Source organism: Dendropsophus ebraccatus, chromosome 11, assembly GCF_027789765.1.
Source record: "Dendropsophus ebraccatus isolate aDenEbr1 chromosome 11, aDenEbr1.pat, whole genome shotgun sequence".
Lineage (NCBI taxonomy): Eukaryota > Metazoa > Chordata > Amphibia > Anura > Hylidae > Dendropsophus > Dendropsophus ebraccatus.
Genome location: NC_091464.1, coordinates 36,883,552 through 36,908,292, shown reverse-complemented (window position 1 = coordinate 36,908,292; position 24,741 = coordinate 36,883,552). Strand labels below are relative to the sequence as shown.

At 36.9% G+C, this 24,741-nt stretch overlaps 1 protein-coding gene across 2 annotated transcripts; it reads right to left on the bottom strand.

The window, feature by feature from the left end:
- Positions 1–697: 697 nt before the first annotated feature.
- On the bottom strand, positions 698–13,026 carry ARX (aristaless related homeobox). Of its 2 annotated transcripts, XM_069944844.1 has the most exons (6): positions 12,597–13,026; positions 10,277–11,045; positions 7,727–7,772; positions 4,666–4,994; positions 2,613–2,716; positions 843–960 (listed from the first exon to the last, which is right to left on the bottom strand). In XM_069944844.1, the coding sequence occupies exons 1-6, from the start codon at positions 12,781–12,783 to the stop codon at positions 935–937; spliced, it is 1,461 nt and encodes a 486-aa protein (XP_069800945.1). In that variant the 5' UTR covers positions 12,784–13,026; the 3' UTR covers positions 843–934. The 2 variants fall into 2 exon arrangements, with proteins under 2 accessions (XP_069800944.1, XP_069800945.1); XM_069944843.1 differs by lacking the exon at positions 2,613–2,716 and having other exon boundaries at positions 698–960.
- Positions 13,027–24,741: the final 11,715 nt, after the last annotated feature.

Sequence of the window (24,741 nt, the reverse complement as noted above, 5' to 3'; positions counted from 1 at the left end):
TTACAACACTACACTGAGTGCAATTCTTTTTATAACATTTCAAATATACAAAGCTCTTTTTCCTTATTTTTTTCTTTTTTTTTATAACAATGTTATTATGTACAGAATCAGTAATCACAGTTTAGTGACTTCAACAGTCCATAAATCTGACAGTTCATTTCCCTTTGGTTTGGTATAAAAACAAAAACAAAAAAAAAGAAAACCTTGGTTGGTGTAAGCTAAAGAAAAGAATACAATACAGATATACATCTCTTGTAAGTGCACTGACTAGAATAGATCATTCAGCAAAAGACGAGTTTGTTATGCATCAATGGCAAAAAGTCCTGAATAAATGATGAAGGAGAACATCCTGGCAGAGGCAGGGTTAAAAGGAGTGAGGGAATGTCCAAGAAACAAAAGAAAGACAAATGCATTGTAGGAGGAGAAATAAAACTGGCTTTTCTTTTGCTTAACTATAAGAATACTATGACGTCACGGGGAGCAGTGACGTCATACAGTACCAAGGTTACTGCTGTGGAGCTGCATAATGTAGTACACTCATTATTACTGTGAGACATCTAGCACAGTCCTGGAGTCTCTGGTCCTCGGCTGTTCCTCCATTTGGTCTGGTTGGTGAGGTGGGGGAGGCCCGGGCTTAGCACCCCCCTCCCCGGGCTTAGCACCCCCCCTCCCCGGGTTTAGCACCCCCCTCCCCGGGTTTAGCACCCCCCTCCCCGGGCTTAGCACACCTCCTTCCCTGTGCTGTTCCCGGGGATGATGTTGAGCTGTGTGAGCTGTGCTGCGTGCTCTTTAGCTTTCAGCCTGAGGGCTGCTATACTGGACGCCCGTCTGTCCGCTGCGGCTGTAGCTGGGTCTGACAGGCCGCCAGGGGGCACTGCACTCTCCACGGCCGGGCTGGGCTGCCTGAGGAGAGCGGCGGCGGTGGAAGCGCTGGTCAGGGGAGCCATGGTGGAGAAGAGCCTGCAGAGCAAAGGGACAGGGTGGTCAGAGGAGGAGAGAGTGTACAGAGATCTAGTGTGTGCTCCATTCCCCGTCTCCAGCCACACCTGCTGGGGAACAGCATAATAATAAACGCAGCAGTTGCATCAATTGCCATTTTCCTGCAATCACACTATATCATTGCGGTTGTAAATCTCTCCATTGTATTTATAGCAATGTATCTATGATGGAATAGAACATATCCCCATCATTGGGCACAGTTATTTCTAAACTTAAAAAAGTTCCGTTCATAAAAGTAATTTTCCATAATAACTAGTCATGGAGTGCAAAGGGACCTGGCTAAAATGTCATATTAGAATTGTCAATTTGTATTTTACAAGTTATGTGAAATATTAAGGGGGGGGGGGGGGGTCCACAACAATAGCAGGGTATAGTTCTGGTGTAATAGTAACATATCTATCTATCTATCTATCTATCTATCTATCTATCTATCTATCTATCTATCTATCTCCTATCTATCTATCTATCTCCTATCTATCTCTCTCCTATCTATCTATTATCTATCTATCTATCTCCTATCTATCTATCTATCTATCTATCTATCTATCTATCTATCTCCTATCTATCTATATATCTATCTATCTCCTATCTATCTATCTATCTATCTATCTATCTATCTATCTATCTCCTATCTATCTATCTATCTCCTATCTATCTCTCTCCTATCTATCTATTATCTATCTATCTATCTATCTATCTATCTATCTATCTCCTATCTATCTATCTATCTATCTCCTATCTATCTATCTATCTATCTCCTATCTATCTATCTATCTATCTATCTATCTATCTATCTATCTCCTATCTATCTATCTATCTATCTCTCTCCTATCTATCTATTATCTATCTATCTCCTATCTATCTATCTATCTATCTATCTATCTATCTATCTATCTCTCTCCTATCTATCTATCTATCTATCTATCTATCTATCTATCTATCTATCTATCTCTCTCCTATCTATCTATCTATCTATCTCCTATCTATCTATCTATTATCTATCTATCTATTTCCTATCTATCTATCTATCTATCTATCTATCTATCTATCTATCTATCTATCTCTTTTGTGTTTTTACTACTTGCAATAAATACTACTCTTTTTTCACTACAAGCTGGTGTGCTGCGGAATTTTCTTCGATATCTATCTATCTATCTATCTATCTATCTATCTATCTATCTATCTATCTATGTCCTATCTATCTATCTATGTATTTATCTCCTATCTATCTATCTATCTATCTATCTCTTATCTATCTATCTATCTATCTATCTATCTATCTCCTAATCTCCTATCTATCTCCTATCTATCTATCTATCTATCTATCTATCTATCTATCTATCTATCTATCTATCTATCTATCTATCTATCTATCTATCTATCTATCCACACAAATATAGAGATAGATAGATAGATAGATAGATAGATAGATAGATAGATAGATAGATAGATAGATAGATAGATAGATAGATAGAGATGGAGCTAGAATTATTAGTGTAGGGCTGTGTGCACACTAGTATTATGGTCCTCATTTTTAACCCTTTATTTGGAACAATATTTGTTTGTACTAAAACCGATACAGACAAAAAAAACTATAATGGAAAGATTTGCACCTTTTTTCTGTGTTTTGGACCCACTTCTGGACATTTCTGCGATGGAAGAATCCATTCCATTCATCTGAATGGGGTAGTAGTGTCTGTAGCATGTGCAGAAATTTCTGCAATAGATTTGCCACTCATGAATATAGCTTTAATCTGATTCTGATCTTCAGTTATATTGATGGACAGTAAATATGATGGTCTCTACAGGTATATGGCCAGGTTTGGAGAGGGGGGGGGGGATACTAGATTTTTGCTTGTAATTGCTATCCAATCATATCTTACCAAATCATCACCTAAGCAGTGGTCAGCATAGAAAGGCTCCTATGTCAGGCTATGATAACAAGAGTTTGCATCCCAATCATTCAGAGACTTTAGGTTGAATGTCCCTTTAGCTGCCTCTCCACACTGGTGGCCCCTCTCTCTCTCTCTCTCTCTCTCTCTCTCTCTCTCTCTCTCTCTCTCTCTCTCTCTCTCTCTCTCTCTCTCTCTCTCTCTATAGCTATAAGTAATGCTTATATATTTTTTTCCTTCAGCTGAATGTCAAATCTCCATCAGAGACCTGGCATCACAGCTGAATGACAGAAGAGCAATTAGACTTTGCTATAGATGTGTTACTGCTCTAGCCACAGAAGCCCCCAAAATACAGGTGACAGGCCCAGGAGAGCCAGTGAGATTTATAGACTCTCCATTAGCCAGGCTTGTGATCATCAGCTTCCTTGCTGTGATATTTAAAGACACTTGGCTGTGCTACTGAGAGATACTATAGTGTGCAGAGCCCTGAGCTGAGCAGTGACAGGAGCAGAGGAGTCAGACACTGCAGAAGGGGAGCTCATGTACCAGAGAATGGCTCAAGGGCAGCCAAAATGGTGCAAAAAAATAAAATAATTAAAAAAAGTAATAAAATAGTATGTTGTCATCTCCATTAAAAAAAAATGTGACACTTTAATTTTTAACATTTTGCACATTAGGAGAACTGTTAGGGCAGCACATATTCTGGAGTTCTTCCTAACTTTTAGAGGTGTTGCCGATCCCGCCATTTTAGGGGGCATCAAAACAAAACCCAGAAATGACTATTACACAGTCCCTCCATATGCAGAAGCCTCATTGCCCTCACTCCACCATATATTGGAGACAACTTTCATAGACAACTAGATGAGCCATGGCCTGGCTTCTGCTGAACTGGTGGAGCTCACCCAAAAATGCCGGAAAGGAGGTAAGGGGGACTGTAGCTGCGGTCGGGGTGAGGGTGAGTATGACCTGAAGAGGGGGGGTGGGAAAACTCTGTATCCTCAATCTGAAGAGATGATCACTGTATGAAATTCCAGTCAAATATCTGCCCTTATTATAGATATCTGCCCCTATTATAGATACCTGCCCCCATAATAAATATCTGTCCCTATTATAGATACCTGCCCCTATAATAAATATCTGCCCCTATAATAGATATCTGCCTCTATAATAGATATCTGCCCCTATTATAGATACCTGCCCCCATAATAAATATCTGCCCCATAATAAAAACCTGCTCCCATAATAAATACTTGCCCCCATAATAGATATCTTCCCCTATAATAAATATCTGCCCCCATAATAAATACCTGCCCCCATAATAGATATCTGCCCCTTTAATGACTACTTTATTTGAGATATCTTCAGTCATTTCCAGAAACATGTAAATAAATACGTTTCTGGGAGTATTATTATTATTATTATTATTATTATTATTATTACTGTGAATATTATTAGCCATATAGTAGTCTTGGGAGCGGTGACAATGATTATTTTATAAGAGGTAACTGGTAGCCCACCCACCCTGGAGCTTGTGCCACCCAGGTACTACATGCCAGGTCATGGTGGGTCACTGGTTATGTCTCCAATTGATTCATTATGCATTTTCATGTAATGTAATCCTTTCTATATCACTACAACTCCCAGCATGTCCTTAGATAACGTGTTTAAAGAGGAAATGAAAAAACTGTGAGAGATACAGAACGACCCACAGTGACGTCATATATTATAATTCTATGACGTAGCACTGTCAAGTATGACGTAGCTGAGGATTTACCTGCCGAATGCGGGACTGATGAAGGCCGGGTGCCGGAACACAGCCGCCCCCAGGAAAGTGCTGAGTCCTAGTGGGGTCCCGCTGGGAGGTAACGAGGTGGAGCCGGGCGGGGGAGGTAGGCTGGGGAAGGCGGCGGCAGCAGCGGCGGCAGCGGCGGTCCAAGCGGAGTCCAAGGCAGGATGGTGCGGGGGGAAGGGACTGGCATCTAGGTAGGGGCTCAGCGGGTGGCTGGCGGACAGAGGGCCTGGGAAGGGCAAGCCGGGGGCATGGCTCTGGGCACCGGCCTTCTCCCTCTTCCTCCACTTGGCTCTTCGGTTTTGAAACCAAACCTGAGAGGCAGAAAAGACTTATATAAGCCTCCTACTAGGTATACGATATACATCTACAAGTGCAACTAAAAAGTAGAACAGCAGGTGCATAATGTATATATATTTATTTGTTCTTAATTATGAACAAAATAACCTTGAGTACAGCTGAAAAGATCGCAGATCTAATATTCGTAGTAATTAACTATTAGATTCTCCTGCTGCAGAGTAGAATATAACGGCGGCTGCAGCATAGCAGGGGTATACAGATAGCAGATATATACAGCTAGCAGGTATATTACAGCTAGCAGGTATATTACAGATAGCAGATATATACAGCTAGCAGGTGTATACAGATAGCAGATATATTAGAGCTAGCAGGTATATACAGCTAGCAGATATATTACAGCTAGCAGGTATATACAGCTAGCAGGTATATTACAGATAGCAGATATATTACAGCTAGCAGGTATATACAGATAGCAGATATATTACAGCTAGCAGGTATATACAGATAGCAGATATATACAGCTAGCAGGTATATACAGATAACAGATATATACAGCTAGCAGATATATTACAGCTAGCAGGTATATTACAGATAGCAGATATATTACAGCTAGCAGGTATATACAGATAGCAGATATATACAGATAGCAGATATATTACAAGTAGATAGCAGGTATATTACAGCTAGATAGCAGGTATATTACAGCTACCAGGTATATTACAGATAGATAACAGGTATATTACAGATAGATAGCAGATATATTACAGATAGATAGCAGGTATATTAGAGCACACCGGCATATAATGTCCTAGTAGCTGATTAATAAGAGCGCTGTGTACTGCAGGTGATTGCCGCAACTCCAGCCTGCGATCACATTACTGCGGCTCTGTATAATAGAGGAGACTGATGAGGAGCCTGATCACACCTGCCTGCAGCAGCACACATGCACACAGCTACAGTCGTTCCAGAACACACACACACACATATATATATATATATATATATATATATATATATATATATATATATATATATATATGTATATATATTCGTGTAATATATATATATATATATATATAAATCTGGGTGCATATGTCCGGTAAATATATTCATTGTTTAAAGATCGTTTAAAAAGATAATAATCCCATAATATACATATAAATCATATGCACATATAAACCAAACTGGAAGAACATCTATCCACAGACAGAAAGATAGACTATATCCTATGTGCTGTAGAGAGTCCCCATCCCTGGACTAGACTATATAGATGTGTGGTGTATATGACAGCAGCCCAGGTAGCAGGAGGACGATCACCTATAAACCTGCTCGTAAACGCCTCATACCGCTCTATAAACTCCATAGACAGCGCTCTCTGGGTCATAAACCAGCAGCTTATGTGTCGGTGTGTACACAGTGCGGCAATATCACTGCACTCATAACGTCGCTAACACGGGAGCTATTGCTTTATTGTTGTGTCCCCTTTAGCTTGTACTACTTGGTTCTATCTCATTCGATTACATTTTAAATAAAGATCAAAGACTAAAACGAAATTCTAATATTGACACATTATTATTATTATTATTATTATTATTATTATTATTATTATTATTATTATTATTATTATTATTTCTTTTGTTCTTTATTCTAAATTGTAATAGTTTGATATGACCGGAAATCACCTGACACCTTTGTATTTGAACAAAAATCTTCACCAAATCTACACTTTTAGTGCATATAATAGACAGATATTATATACTGTGACTGGATTAGGAACATACACATGCACATGTTAACAATGTAGTTCTATACTAGTTCTAGGCTACTTTCTCTGTGACTATAGGAACATTTGGTGATTCTTCGTTGACTTTCCCACGACTGTCCCCCTGGTGCTAGGTCCCCAGACTTTCCTGTTTGACAATGGAGAAATGTGTCAACAAAAAACGAGGGGGCCCTGCAGCCCCCCCAGCTAATGCAAGAAGCTGTTGTGTATTAAATGAGCCATATGGAATTTATGAGGCTTTATCAGCCCCTGATTGTAGCAGTAAAGTGATTTGCTGGGAGACATCTGCTTGCTGTTGGCAATCAGGGCATCCCAATGTTTATCGTCTCTGTGCTTAGGAGCCCTGGATCAGGATATGGAGAGCAAACACCTCTAATAGCATTGCACTCACTCCCAGGGCAGCCATTAGATCAATGCTATCACAAAAAATGGCAAATCAAATAGCATTAGCCCAGCTCCTTGGGCAAATCAAACAGCCCTCTGCCATGGAATAGCCATGTTTGCTCTAGGACTAAGTGTGCTTTTATTGGAGGCTTCATCCCAGCCAAATACCTGCCTGGAGCTCAGCACAGTTGTCTATAACAACCAGGTCTCTATACAATGGGACCAACCAATTCATTCCCCCATAGGGTTGGCACCTGCCCTCCTCCACCTACCCCAGCCATGGTGGATGGGCAGTAGAGCTTCTCCCCAGTGGCCTTCCCACTGATCAGAGGTGGAATGGAATAATTGCAGCTTGTTTGATTAATTAATTCCTGGACTCAGGGGAGATTGATTTGTTTTCAGTGCAGCATTTAGTTGGTGATTGCAGCGATGACATTGGAGCTGCTATATATAGGCTGCAAAGGGCAAACAGGTGGACAGAACCATGGATGGAGAGATAGACTGACTGACTGACTGACTGACAAAATCCCATAGTGTACATAGAGGGTCCCCCCACCCTGACATCAGATCAGCACTCACCTGCACCCTGGCTTCTGTCAGGTCCAGACGCATGGCCAGCTCCTCTCTACAGGAACATAGACATAGCATCAGATCATTGGAACAAATAGATGGTAGACAAAATAACATCATATAATACTAATACAGGCAATACATGAGCGAATAAATAGATCGACATTTCTCTATACACACGTATGTATTTATATGTATATGTATTTATATGAGTGTCATATATATATATATATATATATATATATATATATATATATTTATGTATGTATGTATGTCTGTATGTATTTATATATATTTGTATTTATGTGTGTATATATATATATATATATATATATATATATATATATATAAAATGTGTGTGTATGTATGTATTTATATATGTGTTACATGTATTTATATGTGTGTATGTATTTATATGTATTTGTATTTATATGTGTGTATGTACTATATATGTTTTGTACTTCAAAAGTTTAATAGAATTAAATCACTAAATATTTATAACTCATCAATGTATATTAAAAAAAAAGAGCTAATTTTATATAGCAGTATTGTTGTCAGTATTTTAGTATTTGTGAGCAAAACCAGGAGTGGATCCTCAAAGGAAGACTGGATGGAAAGTGTTATACAACTTCCCCCTATTTTGGACCGATTCCTGACGAATACTGCTACAAAATACAGACATAAATTCTGCCGTATTTATTTGTTCTTGTTATGTTATTACAATTTTGATATTCACACATATCTGTTAAATTTAGTTTGCTTTATAATGAGATTGCAACAGTGCTAGATAAGGCTGTGGTCACACATATTTCCGTCAGTTTTTTGGTCAGTCTTTTTTTTTCCAGTCAAAACCAAAATTGGTTGAAAACACAGAAAACCAGTGCAAATCTTTTCATTATAATTTTATAATTTTTCTGGTCAGTTCCACTCCTGATTATGACTACAAACACTGTGACCAGAATAGGAACATAGCCTCAAGCTGCTGTGTAGAAAGCCTGCCTGTACACCGAATTATAAACTTTACCAACTTTAATAGAAAAATATAATTTGCTGATAGATAAAGCTATTTATGATACATATATACATAGAATTATTATATACTATATTATTATATGAGATAGTAAAATGATCTGAACCAGCTGTGTAAATAAGGAAAGACCTGCTGGGAATGAAGCCACTGGTTCTGTAAATAGGAATAGTTATTTATTTATAATGTTGTATAAAAATCACAAGTAAATAAAAAAATAAAAACATAAATAAATAAATAAATAAATAACGATAAACTAATATATGGAGTTTTAGTTATACCGCAATGTGAGAGGAAGCTACTTGCTGGGTCCCCCCACTTCTATGGTTTATTGTGATGTCAGAATTATTTAGTCTCATCGGGGTCTTTTTCTTTTGTCAACAGGACTCTAAAAAAATCTGCATTTTTTTACGTGTTTTAGTGTGTGAATATTATCAATATGTCATATATTTAAAAAAATATATAATTATATTTTTGTATTTATGCACGTCTGTATATGTGTTTATCTATCTATAATGTCTCTCTCCCATCCATCTATCTATCTATTTCCTATCTATCTATCTATCTATCTATCTATCTATCTATCTATCTCTCTATTTTCTATCTATCTATCTATCTATCTATCTATCTATCTATCTATCTCTCTATTTACTATCTATCTATCTATCTATCTATTTTCTATCTATCTATCTATCTATTTTCTATCTATCTATCTATCTATCTATCTATCTATCTATCTATCTATTTCCTATCTATCTATCTATCTATCTATCTATCTATCTATCTATTTCCTATCTATCTATCTATCTATCTATCTATTTCCCATCTATCTATTTCCTATCTATCTATCTATCTATCTATCTATCTATCTATCTATCTATCTATCTATCTATCTATCTATCTATCTATCTATCTATCTATCCTCTCTCTCTCTCCGTCTATCTCTCTGTTGCCTCAGTTCTAGTATAAATGACAATGATCAGGTGTCTCAGGCTCTGGCTGCTGATCTCTATGTGCGAATTGCGGATCGCACTCCGCTTCCTATCCGCACACAATGTGACCCATCTGTGGCATCGCTGACACGCGGGATATAAATACACTGGGCAGTAGTGATAGAAACCTCTCTCTGCTCGGGGAATTACAACCATTACCGGCCTCTATATAAATAGGAATCGCGGACAACAAAATGTCATTTAAATGCAGGCTGGGAATTCCATGGTAATATCATTCTGAGAAACTAGAATAATAATAATAATAATAATAATAATAATAATAATAATAATAATAGAAGTTCCTATTGTTCTGATCATTGCAGGACAGTTACTATAAAAATAATAAGTCACTATTGCTCTGATCATTGTTGGACAATTGCTATAAAATAAAGCAAATGGTAATATTCGTTCTGATACTTGCAGGCACAGTAGAGTGGTATATATATATATATATATATATATATATATATATATATATATATATATATATATATAATTATTATTTCCCATCATTCCCCATCTATATAGACTTATTGCTACCTTGTAAAGACATCCGGGTAGTGGGTCTTCTGGAAAGCCCTCTCTAACTCTTCTAGCTGGTAGCTGGTGAAGGTGGTTCTATACCTCCTCTGTTTCCTCTTTAGCATGCCCTCCTCTGAGTCACTGCCAGCTGACAGGCACACACTGTCCTCTCCATCTTTGCCATCAGCATCCGAGGTGTGAAGTAGGAGTTCCTCCTTAGGAGACATGTCTCCATCAGCCCCACACCCTGCTTGCTGCTGCTGCTGCTGGTATGGTGGGTGCTGCTCCTTCAGGAGTCCTCTATTAGGATTGCTGCTGCTGGTGTTATTACTATTGTGCTGTTTCTCTGTGTCATCCTCTTCTTCATCCTCCTCTTCATCTTCCTCGTCATCTTCCTCCTCTTCTTCCTCCTCTGTTGGATTCTGGGCTATGACTCCCAGTCTGTCCTGCAGAGAGGCTCCTGGCTGGAGTGGCTGCTGGAGACCCTCAGGACTGCTCTGCTCCTCTCGCAGCAGGGGGGCGCTGTTCTCTCTGTACGACTTGCTGCGGCTGATGCTGACCTGTGGGGCCTGGCTGATCTTCAGGCTGTGGTTCTCCCAGCTGCTTTCTCCTGCTCCCCCCAGTAGTAGTAGCCGCTCAGGTTTATCCGCCCTGGGCACTGCTGACCTGGCATCGGGCAGAGACTGGAGGTGCAGCCGCCCAGCTGCCCCCACAGGACCATACAGCCTCCTCAGCTTGGGAGGTAGATGGAGCTCAGCCTCAAAAGTCGAGTTGTTCTTTGGAGAACCTTCACAGAGGAAAAGAAGACAGAAGAAGGTGTACAATTGTCACACATGTAGAAAGGTGTCATATATATATATATATATATATATATATATATATATATATATATACTCTATCAAATACAATATATACGCAAGGAAAAAGATGGACTATAGTGTTGGAATGACCATGAAGATGTATGAGCTAATCCCCCGAGCTATCTCTTCTATCTCCTCTGCTGTAAAGATAACAATTTCCCACCACACACCCACCATAGTGGAGTCACTCTCCTGTGCACTAGATTGAATGGTGCAGTTAACATCACACATTCTGGTAATTGGATGCCTCTGGAAACGCTCTAATTACTGTCAACAAGGAATTTCAACACATGTACAAGTAGATTTCACCTTCAACCCTCCATATGTTTATTAAAGCCACAACTGAGGGGATACAGTTACATGGGCACGTACTGAGCTGGGGGAGAGCGGCTGCGGCCATGCCGGGGTGCCAGGGGGGAAGACGGGACGGATCAGAGGGGGAAGGACGGGACGGATCAGGGGGGAAGGACGGGACGGTCAGGGGGGAAGAACGGCACAGATTGGGACTTTTCTATCAGCCAGGCATGGAATAGGATAGGAGAGTTGTCAGACATAAAATATGAAAATTTTATGTAATGTATTCTGTATAATATATATATATATATATATATATATATATATATACATATATATATATCTTAAAGTACTCTGTATACAGTGTGTGTGTATGTAGATATATATATGTCTTAAAGTATTCTGTATAATATATATATATATATATATATATATATATATATCTTAAAGTACTCTATACAGTGTGTGTGTATGTAGATATATATATATATATATATGTCTTAAAGTATTCTGTATACAATATATATATATATATATATATGTCTTAAAGTACTCTGTATACAGTGTGTGTGTATGTATATATATGTCTTAAAGTATTCTGTTCAATGTATTTATATGTCTTAAATTATGCTCTATACAATGTGTGTGTGTGTATATATATATATATATATATATATATATATTTTTATCTTAAAGTATGCCCTATACAATATATATATAAAAGTATGCTGTATACAACGTGTGTGTATGTGTATATATGTATATATTAGAACGCAATAATATATATGTAATATTTGTATTATCCATTATATTCTATGTATTTATGCTATACATTTTTTATGCTATATATATATTTTTTTCAGATGGAAAAAAAGTATATATATATATATATATATATATATATATAAATTTGCGTTCAGAAATCTAAAATATTCTTGATGTATTTATGAAGTTCTTGATGAAAACGAAAAATCATATAAAATATATAATATATATAATAATGATAAAAAATCTAAATATGTAATAAAAGTATAAACACAAATACTGATAACCCCAATAAGCGAGGGGACCGTTCTGTAGATAAGGAAAGTAAATATTCCTAAGGTTTGCCATAGGCTAGAAGTTTGTGTGCTGGTAGTGGCAGCATAAGCCGGGCACACAGGCCTCCTCTGCTCTTCTCTTACCTTCTAAACTTTTGTCCTGGTCAGTCCTGGCAGTGAGGGGTGGCAAGCCCTGGGTGCCCAGCAGCCTCATCTTGCAGGGGCTTCTCCTGCCCAGGATACTGTCTATACAATAGGAGGAGAGCAGGGTGGGGGATTTACTTTTGCACTCCGGCCTCTCAGTCGCCTCCTCATGATACTGGCTGCTCATGGCTGTGGTGGAGCGGCTGCTGGCCTCTTCTCCTCTCTGTGCTGCTGCTGCTGCTGCTGGGTGGCAGGCTGTCTGTTAGGGTGGCAGGCTGTCTGTCAGGGTGCTGGCTGCTGCTGCTGCTGCTACTGGCAATGATGAGAGTGTGTGCAGGATCCCAGCACCACATCAGTCCCCTGTCCCCCCTCTTCTTGCTCAGGGCAGCAGGCAGTAGTGGAGTGAAGTGCACAGCTCAGCTCCTCAGCCCTCTCCTCCACGTGTTACACTGAGCTACTGGATTGGCTCAGCCACACTCTGCTACTCTTCATACACACATTAGCCAATGGTTGGCACCAAAGCCTGGACTGGAGCCCCTCATTACCATGGATTCATCTGCTGCCAATCCATTATTACAGAGTAGCTTCAATCTTCTTACCCAAAGGGCACAGAGATATAACATGGTTGGGAAATAGCATCTCTTATTTTTATACAGTACATTTCATGTACACAAAATACATAGTACATTGCTTTTCCAAGGAAAATCCCACATCTACATAACCAGATAGAAGACACCACAGAGACAGCTGGCTGGAATTATAATAAACTAATATATAAATATCCTTATATTGGGAATATATATCTATATATTTCACCTATAAAATGCAGAATAATTGTTTCATGAGAATCCAGAGGGTGTATTTCTTATTTGTGAAATACATGAATATCGGTGATGGTACAAGGTTATTAGACACTATGTACTATTCGTTATAGCAATATACTAATTTATTTTTATATTATATATTATAGGTATATTTTCACTATACTCATAATAATTCAATAATAACTATGTTATCCCTGGTTTATATCCCGAATCTTACCAAGTAGCTGCCATCCCCGCCTGTCTATGTATGGATTAAAGGCTTAATTGAATTAACATGGGCTTGATGTGTTTTCCAGGGCTCTAGATGTGATATAGCATCCATAATGCTGGATCCATCCGCATGGTGATCCAGGGCAGGTTTAATGGATCATCTGTCCCCTCCATCACCCCCCTCTCTCCCACTTATCCAACGTATCTAATAAAAAGAGCATTTTACAAAGACCTACTTGAATCGCTTACAGTCAGTATTTAAAAATACAAGGAGTCCTAATGGGAACTTCTTCTGTGTGTAATCCACATCTGGAGACGGATTGCTAATGTCCTGGAGCCTAGAACTGGCCTCAGCCAAGCCAGAGGTGGCCCCACTATCTATCTATCTATCTATCTATCTATCTATCTATCTATCTATCTATCTATCTATCTATCTATCTAATATCTATCTATCTATCTATCTATCTATCTATCTATCTATCTATCTCCTATCTATCTATCTATCTATCTATCTATCTATCTATCTATCTATCTTTCTAATATCTGTCTGTCTATCTATCTATCTATCTATCTAATATCTATCTATCTATCTATCTATCTATGTATGTATCTATCTAATATCTATCTATCTATCTGTCTGTCTATCTATCTATCCTCTATCTATCTCCTATCTATCTATCTATCTATCTATCTATCTATCTATCTATCCTCTATCTATCTCCTATCTATCTATCTATCTATCTATCTATCTATCTATCTATCTATCTATCTATCTATCTATCTACCTCCTATCTATCTGTCTCCTATCTATCTATCTATCTATCTATCTATCTATCTATCTCCTATCTATCTATCTATCTATCTATCTATCTATCTATCTATCTATCTATCTAGACAACATCATACACAGTATATAGATATGTAGTTTGTATGTGTTTGTATACCCTAGTGAGGGAATATATATAAATGAGTGTATATATATATATATATATATATATATATATATATATATATATATATATATATATATATAGCTAGATAGATATAGCACTAGGGCACAAGCTGAGTGTGTGGTTTTCCTGTGATTGTGGAATAGATATAGATACTGGCAGGTAATATCAGGAGCGGTGTCTTCCTGGGGATAATGTCCTGATCGAGTCCATAGAACTATCCAGGAGTTCTGTCTCTATCCCCAATCCCTGCCAGATCCCTGTCACCTCATCTCTATCCCCCAACTATAATGTCCTGTACCCCAACAGCAGCACTTCTGTACGGGATTCACAAGAATTCCCATTGAAATTGATATTATTGCTGCCAATACATACAAATCAACTAAGAAACATACCTCAATACTACAACCATACTTTATAACAACAAATGTCTCCATCCATCTATTCCAGAAGAAATATCAATACGCTTAATAATATATATAAAACTATATACAGTACATCTAAAACGCATATATATATATATATATATATATATATATATATATATATATATGTTACAAATGTGTAATAAGCTCCAAACTGCAGCTCCATAGCATACTACCACCTTGCGTGTAATCCATGGAAAAGTATTATAATAACGATACTGCCTAATAATAGCAACAATAGGCATAGCAGAGCTAAATCATATAATAATATAGAATAAATCATGACATAGTAATGTAATCCCCATAACATGCTATGTAGCCACGAAGGTGGTGTATGTAATTCTATCATTACTTAAAAAAACAACAAATATACTACTGCAGATTATTATAACGATAATATGTGAGCACTGTATACGAATATATATATATATATATATATATATATATATATATATATATATATATATATATATATATTTCTATGCATTTCCCTGTACATGTAATAGGTATATCTAAATATATGTATAAATGTAATCAGGGGTTAATTGAATATTCTGAAGGCATCAAACAACCTACAAACAATGGCATCCTTCCTCATTGCCTATGAATTGTGCAGCTTAACCAGTTTAGTTAAATAATATGAAATATTCCCATAAAAGAAGCTGAGAATAGGGGCTGGATGTGGCTGCAATCTGCTGGGGGCCCCATAATTAAGATCATCTTCCCTGTATTTAAACAATAGAATGCGCCTGTTGTTCTATGGAGCAGCATTGTGCAGCAGCCCCAGAGACAATGCTCCCTGATTACATGGAAGAATTCTCTGCCCTGTCATAATGCTGCCAAGTTATTCCCTTATTTATTTATTTTTAACTAACTTTCATTCATTGCTGCTGTACCCGCAAGCTGCTAATTTGCCAGTGTTAGCAGAGAGAAAGAAGAACAGCAAACAACAATAGTACAATGATCCAAATGATACAGTAGAATTATAGCAATTATACATATACTTGTAGCAGAAAACCTTGCTGAGATCAGCCAAACAAAGTGATGCCTGGTAAGGATAACAAGCCTGAGGATTGACAGCCAGTGCTGGGAGAGGCAGGAGGGCACAGGCTCCAATATTAACTCCAGCCAGCCAAAATTAACCTCTTCAAATGTTACTTTTATCACAATATTAACATCAGCATCAGCCTGGGACAAACTATATCATTTTTCAGCCTGTCAACCTGTGTTTAATAAATGATGCAGGCATTGTATAAGGCATTGTCACTCAGATTTGGACAAATAAACATGTGAGGTTTCCTACAAAGCCTTGCCAATAATAACAGTAATGTGTTATTTCTGATCAGGCCTTTCAAACAGTAGGAAAACATATGGAAATGGGTATATTTAGGATCTCAAGTGCTGCTATAAGGAATGCCAGGGCTGCTCCTGCAAAGGTAAACATAGAACTCCAGGGTAACAGAGCTTCACAATGGATGGACCTTCCAGGCAAGACAATAGGTGAGAGGGGATAGGCCAACATGACCTGCTAGCTATGCCCCAGCTTAGACTTATACATCTGATCTAATTAGATTATACATTATATATTGCTATAAATGATACTTTTACATGTTATCCATATTATCTGAGCTTTAGTAGTTATTACAAGTTTTAGTAACAGTCCATGTTTAGCATTGAAGTTATTCCCCACCTACATATTTCATTCATATACTTATTATAATGAACCTTTAAAGACTTTTATTCACACTCTTTGATCAGGCACTATACCTTATAATTGTATTTTAAATATCTTAAATCATCATTACAAGGGCGAGAATCCTTTCCCCTATGATCAGTAATATGTCAGGATGTATTGCAGCATCACAGCATCACCTTCAATGACATTGTGCAATCTGAAACAAGATGTTAGACACACACAGTGCAGCAGAGAACAATGCACAGTGTATACTAGAGGCTGGAGAGATGCCTTCTACTAGGAGCTTACAATCTATCTGTCTATCTATCTATCTATCTATCTATCTATCTATCTATCTATCTATCTATCTATCTATCCAACTTCCTTAAAGGCTTACAATCTCTCTCTCTATATATATGTTTATTTATTCATGTATTTATAGATGGTAAATTAATATATCTATCTATATTCCTTAAGAGCTTACTATATATATATATATATATATATATATATATATATATATATATATATATATAGTCACATTTAGTATGGTGTTCTAGAGTATACTAGAGGCAGGAGAGATGCCTTCCCTTAGAAGCTTACAATCTATCTACATCTCTATCTATCTATCTATCTATCTATCTATCTATCTATCTATCTATCTATCTTCCTTAAGAGCTTACAATCTCTCTATCTCTCTATATGTATATTTATTCATGTATTTATAGATGGTAAACTAATATATATATATATGTATGTATGTATGTATATATATATATATATCTATATATATATATATATATATATATATATATATATATATACATACACTAAGGGAAAACATCTGTAATATATATATATATATATATATATATATATATATATATATATATATATTTAGTAGCATTCAGTATGGTGTTCAGATTTTGTTGTCTTTTAGATTCTATTCTGCATAGGACATGATGTACCTATTACTCCAGCTTAACTCCAAAATGAAGAGGAAACCATAACAAATCCAGCTCAGCTACATGACATGCAGCTTATTGATAGAGCTGTGGCCAGTTCCCAGGTATGGGATGTAGCAGCCCCCATATAATGCAGGGCCCTCATCCTCCTCATGGCCGGTGCTGCAGGTTTTCTTCTTCTAATGTCTTCATTATCTTCCTTTCTGTATCTCTCCCTGTCCCCATGTTGTTCTTATTCATGAGGCCTGAACAACATCTCCCCATGCAGGCCACACTTCCCCAGACTAAACACTGCTCTTTCTATATGGTGATTTGTCTACTTGATAAAGACATCTTTTCCCTTCCCAGTCACTGCTAAGGCTCCTGGCATTCCCTTCACTGTCACTCTTAAGGTAGAGGGTCATTCTCACCTGTGGGGAAATGATGTATGCTGAGGCAGGTCATGTAATCTCTTCTATTTACCCAGTGGTAGCAGATAAATCCCCAAATAAGCCTATGATTTCCACAAGCCTAGAGTTCTTTAGAAACAGTAAAACTACTTGCTGGCTTAGGTACTAATACAAATCCACACTAGACATAGAAAAAACATCTATAGAATAAAATTGCTGCTTATTGCTTAAAGAATCTGTATAGTGTGTAGTGTTATGTATGACACATTGAGTTACATGGATCCTGTGTGTAGGGAAATATATTCACATGTATGATCAAATTAAAACCCAAAATAAATATAAAGTGACACTATAGTGTTTTAATATATCTACAAATAAGTGAGTCTACACAAATATTTTAATGCTAAAGGATACATAATATTCTGCTTATCTGTATAATAAAGGTTGTTTTTTTTTTTACTTTCTAAGATATAGGCTATATTTATCATAGTATCATGATAAATATATATAGGCTATATAGGCTAAAATGACATACTGAACAGGAAAAATTACATGTAACCCAATGAGGCTGTGGAAACTGTTAATGACTACTTGTTTTACTGTATAATTAATATATCACCCATTTTCAATGCATATTATAATGAATAGTATTGTACAGATTTTTTTTTATTATGTTAGCACTCTTGATAATTGGGTTAAGGCTATTTCTGTATGTGTAGGTAGCTGCCTTCAATGATAAAAGAAAACAGCAAGGTACTAAACTTTACATTAATGCCTCTAATTGGGATACCTGACACAGTAGCAAATGTAATCCAACTTAAAAGAATCCCCTCCCTGCCCCTTTGTGCAGTCATGTCATCCACTGAGATCTGATCCATCCCCAAACAATTCTCCCCCAGCAATGCAATAATTACCAGCCTGTAACTGCTCCTGCTTCAGGACTTTTATCTTGATTTTCCATGCTGAGATATCCTTAGGGGCAGCCATTTTGTTCTGGAGCATACTCTGCTGAGACTTATCTATCCATCCACTTTGCATTTGATATACATACCCATCCAGATCTAATGGATCTAATTCTAACTAGTCTGTCAAGCTTTTTTTTCTCTCTCTCTGACATACAGGAACTAGTAGACACTGAAGATGCCATGTGCAATAAAATGTTTCTACAAGGGATGGCAAATAATAATGGTGTTGCTTACTTACCTAAAAAAAACTGAAGGAACAGGCATTTGCCACCATCCTAAGGCTATAGAGTTCATTAAACTTCAGCTGCTTATTGGGGGCACATCCATCCGAAAGGATTTAGGGAAGTGTATAAAATAACAGCTGCCACCTGTTCTTGATTTTTATTTTTAATGATCCATAAAAAACGTAAAGAACCACAATTGTCTATTATGACACACACACACACACACACACACACACACACACACACACACACACACACACACACACACACACACACACACACACTTTTCTGTATGTCTCCTATCTATCTATTTTCTATCTATCTATCTATCTATCTATCTATCTATCTATCTATCTATCTTCTATCTATCATCTATCTATCTATCTATCTATCTATCTATCTATCTATCAATCATCATAGTTGCCCACCTTATTTTTTTAAATTTTCTGACAACTTATCCAAAAATCTATCTATCTATCTATCTATCTATCTATCTATCTATCTATCTATCTATCTTCTATCTGTCTATCTATCTATCTATCTATCTATCTAATATCTATCTTCTATCTATCTATCTATCTATCTATCTATCTTCTATCTATCTATCTATCTATCTATCTATCTATCTATCTAATATCTATCTATCTATCTATCTATCTATCTATCTATCTATTAATCTTCATAGTTGCCCACCTTATTTTTTTAAATTTTCTGTCAACTTATCCAAAAATCCATCTGTCTGTCTGTCTATCTATCTATCTATCTATCTATCTATCTATCTCCTATGTATCTATTTATCTATCTCCTATCTATCTATCTATCTATCTATCTATCTGTCTGTCTGTCTGTCTATCTATCTATCTATCTATCTATCTATCTATCTCTTATCTATTTATCTATCAATCAATCTATCTCGTATCTATTTATTTATCAATCTATCATCTATCTATTTATCTATCTATCTATCTATCTATCTCCTATCTATCTATCTATCTATCTATCTATTTATCTATCTCCTATCTATCTTCTATCTATCTATCTATCTATCTATCTATCTATCTATCTATCTATCTATCTAATATCTATCTCCTGTCTATCTATCTATCTATCTATCTCTTATCTATCTATCTATCTATCTATCTCCTATCTATCTATCTATCTATCTATCTATCTATTTATCTATCTCCTATCTATCTCCTATCTATCTATCTATCTATCTATCTATCTATCTCCTATCTATCTATCTTCTATCTATCTATCTATCTATCTATCTATCTATCTATCTATCTATATATCTATCAATCATCATAGTTGCCCACCTTATTTTTTTTAATTTTCTGACAACTTATCCAAAAATCTATTTGTCTATCTATCTATCTATCTATCTATCTATCTATCTATCTATCTATCTCTTATCTATCTATCTATCAATCTATCTATCTCCTATCTATCTATCTATCTATCTATCTATCTCCTATCTATCTATCTATCTATCTATCTATCTATCTATCTATCTCCTATCTATCTCCTATCTATCTATCTATCTATCTATCTATTATCTCCTATGTATCTATCTATTTCCTATCTATCTATCTATCTATCTATCTATCTATCTATCTATCTATCTCCTATGTATCTATCTATCTCCTATCTATCTATCTATCTATCTATCTATCTATCTATCTATCTCCTATGTATCTATCTATCTATCTATGTATCTATCTATCTCCTATGTATCTATCTATCTCCTATCTATCTATCTATCTATCTATCTATCTATCTATCTATCTCCTATCTATCTATCTATCTATCTATCTATCTATCTCCTATCTATCTATCTATCTATCTATCTATCTATCTATCTATCTATCTCCTATGTATCCCATCACCAGCATCTTTGCTATCATTCATCATTTGCTATCACTTTATGTCACCAGCATCCCCCCCTTCCCTCTTTAGAACCAGGAGCTTCAGCATGTCAGAGAAGTAGTCAGCAGAAAGTTTCTCCATTCCCACTATGACACAGTCAGTAATTTCAGGAGAGGGTTGAAATTAATTAACTAATGATCTATTGCTTGGATGAAGTTTCATTTCATAATCAGTAAAATGATGCTTATACTTATTAAGGGGAAATTAATTTTTATTTTCAGAATGTACATTTCATGAATATATATATATGTATAAAATGGCCAGGTGGAATGACTTGGATTTACTCCAATGAAATATAAGAGAATGAGGGATTTCAGAAACCTTTTTTCGGTCTGTAAAGTGCAAATATTTCTCAGGATGATTTCATCTTCTGTGATGTAGCTCTCCCCCTAGTGGTTGTAGATGGAAAAAAGCAAACACATTTCTCAGCTTTTTTACTGCCATATTTTATTGAATTGCTATCAGTGTGAGGATGATGAAGATGATGATATCCTGAACAGCTGAAGGTGATTTCCCAGGCTCCCTGGTCTGTAGGGCAGTGGCAGAGTGTAATACATTACAGGCCTGGGAAGGTGCTAAGAAAGCTATACATATATAGCTATACATACATATTTCTTATGTGGAAGCCACCTTAATACAACCATCCTTTCCCAGTAGATTAAATTAGTTAATTCATATGTCCTCTTATATAAATTACTGTATATGAATCGAAGGTGAGCACATATAGAGCTAAAAAGAGGGTTATAAGTGTGTTGAGCTGAGACATTCCCAACCATATTCATAATGCTGATATAGACTATGTTCACACAACGTTTTTTTCAGCTCCGTAGAAAATGACATCTGTTATTTTGAGTCTAAAATAATGGACATCATTTAGCAGCCTGCCCCCCCCCCCCCCTTAGTGCACTGACTGGTGTTTGTACATTATTCTAGTTTGGGATTACTCTTTGGCCTTTGGATGCGGCTTAATCGAAAAGTCCATTGAATTTAATAGTAAAAACTTAGAAAGAACAGTGACAAAAGGAAAACTGTGTGTGAACAACTAATAAAAAACGTAAAAAAAGACGTCCGAAAATAATGATCATGTTCATAATTTTGACGTCCACGGTACAAACGTTCGTTATACAATACACTGTGTGCATTGGACGTCTGTCTTCCCATTGACTTCAATGAATTGTCATTGGAGTCAGTTAAATCTTGGATGTTATTTTAAATATGAAAATCGGCCACCTTTTCAATATTTTTGACATTGTGTGAAGATAGCCATAATGTTATAACTTTGCACAGTAGCAAAGTAGTGTAGGAAACTGTTTTGAACTGAGAATGGAAGAACACATCTTACAGCGTTCTTCTGTCTATCGTCTTCAACAACTGATGGGTGATGAAAAAAAGCATAGGACGCCTGATGACAACTGAAGCATTTTTGCCATAATTTCACGACCTGGGGTCATTGATGTATCAATGCCCAGGTCATTTTTGGACATTAGCTTATGAGAGCATAATGATCCCATAAGCTGATGTCCCTATGTCTGCCCCCTCTCCTCTATCCCCTGCTGCTGTTACAATCTTGTGACAGTGGCAGGGGAGAGAGGGGAAGGGGCAGAGCTCACGGCCGCGTCCCTGGCATGCGCTCTGCTTTCCCTCCCACCCTCCCCTCCGTAGCCAGGAGACCGAAAGACTGAGGCTTCCGGTTTCCATGGCTACCATCGGGGCTCTGCGATCACTTCGCAGAGCCCCGATGGACACCGGCAGATAATTCTACCTCTGTAGAGGGAGAATTCTCTGTCAGGAGCCCTATAGATGCTGCGGTCGTGCCGAACGCAGTATCTATAGGGTTAACTCTCAGTACCTTAGTATCTCCGGCGCTGAGAGTTGCATTGGGTCCCCGGCTATCAGACATTCTGCGCAGATGGTGGGAACCGGCAGTGATTTGAAAATCGTCATTGCTGCACCATCGTACCTCTATGGCAGCCCTACTCCAGCTCCATAATAAATAGAACCACATATTACAGTCGTGCACATGACTCTAAGGGCTCAAAGGAAATCATATAACTGATGTATTTGTGCAGCACCTTCATTTCTGCTGCAGTGCTACAAATTCTAAACAATCATTTGATCATGTTGCCCGACATCTGACAACGGAATTATTAGCCGATTTTTTCTTCTTGTACAATGATTGATACACGAGCCTAGAAATAGTCGCTGACCATTTGCATTAATTAGAACATGTGATTTATTTATCAGTTGTGCGTGTTCTTTATTTAACTTGGCAGATCTCTGTATTTTTAAGAACATCTGGTAATGGAAGATACTGAGAAATATGCGTTTGACTCCATTTTATGATGGGAGGAAAAAAAAATCTCATTAATTTATTTCACAGAAATGACAATTAGAAATGATCTATAACTGGTAGGAAAGATAGAAATATGTTCTTATCCAGTTTAGAAACTACTAATGAAGCGTTTGTTTCTTAATAAGGAAAACAAGAGACACGACTAGTATTATTCCATCATTATTATTCATGTTTATGGGACTGAAATGGTTAGGAATTACGGTGGATGATTGTACACAGTGTAGCTGTATCTTGCTATAATAACCTATACTTCTACACTAGGAAAACACGAAAATGAATGTGTGTTCATGCCTGTTCATTTGCCCTATTAAGAAATTATACAGCCAGGAAAGAAGGCCATTGATTTAAATAGACATTATGTAATACTGCTCTTCACCTCTAGTGGCCACTGCAGTCTTTGTATAAGTGCGCATATAGGAAGAACTGCCAATTACTGAATAGGACCGCCCACTTGACTACTTAGCCCGGAATGAGCAGAGATATACATGAATAAATTAAAAGCTATTGCTCTATACCATGATACCTGCAGATAGGACTGCATTTTCAGTGTTACAGGTTTCACTTAAAACATATGTTCGTTATTGCATGTTTGAACAGGGCCACACATTGGGACCCTTAGTTGCTATTGCGACTAGTGGACAGGCAGCTGGCAAACAAATTCATATATCTTTCATGATTTATTCCTTGTTGTACTTTACTTTGAGGGATCTTTTTTTTCCAGCGTAACTAGATTAGGGTGCATTTATATGAATATACAGTATACAGTATATATACAGGGTGGTCCAAAAGTAGGTGGACAGTATGTGTATTAGGGTTATGAAGGGGGAGATTTATCAAACATGGTGTAAAGTGAAACTGGCTCAATTGCCCCTAGCAACCAATCAGCTTCCACCTTTCATTTTCCAAAGAGTCTGTGAGGGATGAAAGTGGAATCTGGTTGGTTGCTAGGGGCAACTGAGCCAGTTTCACTTTACACCATGTTTAAAAAAATATTTCATAACTCTATTACACATTCTGTCCACCTACTTTTGGACCACCTTGTATGTATATATATATATATATATATATATACACACACTGTATATCATTTTTTTCCATGCTGTTTTTTAACTGGACACACTACTTTTTGTAGAATTCATGCACTATCTGTTGAGTGTTCATACCCACAGAAACAACTACAGCATGATGGTTAATACCTATGCCACCTGTCACAAAGCTGACCCCATTGGAAACTAT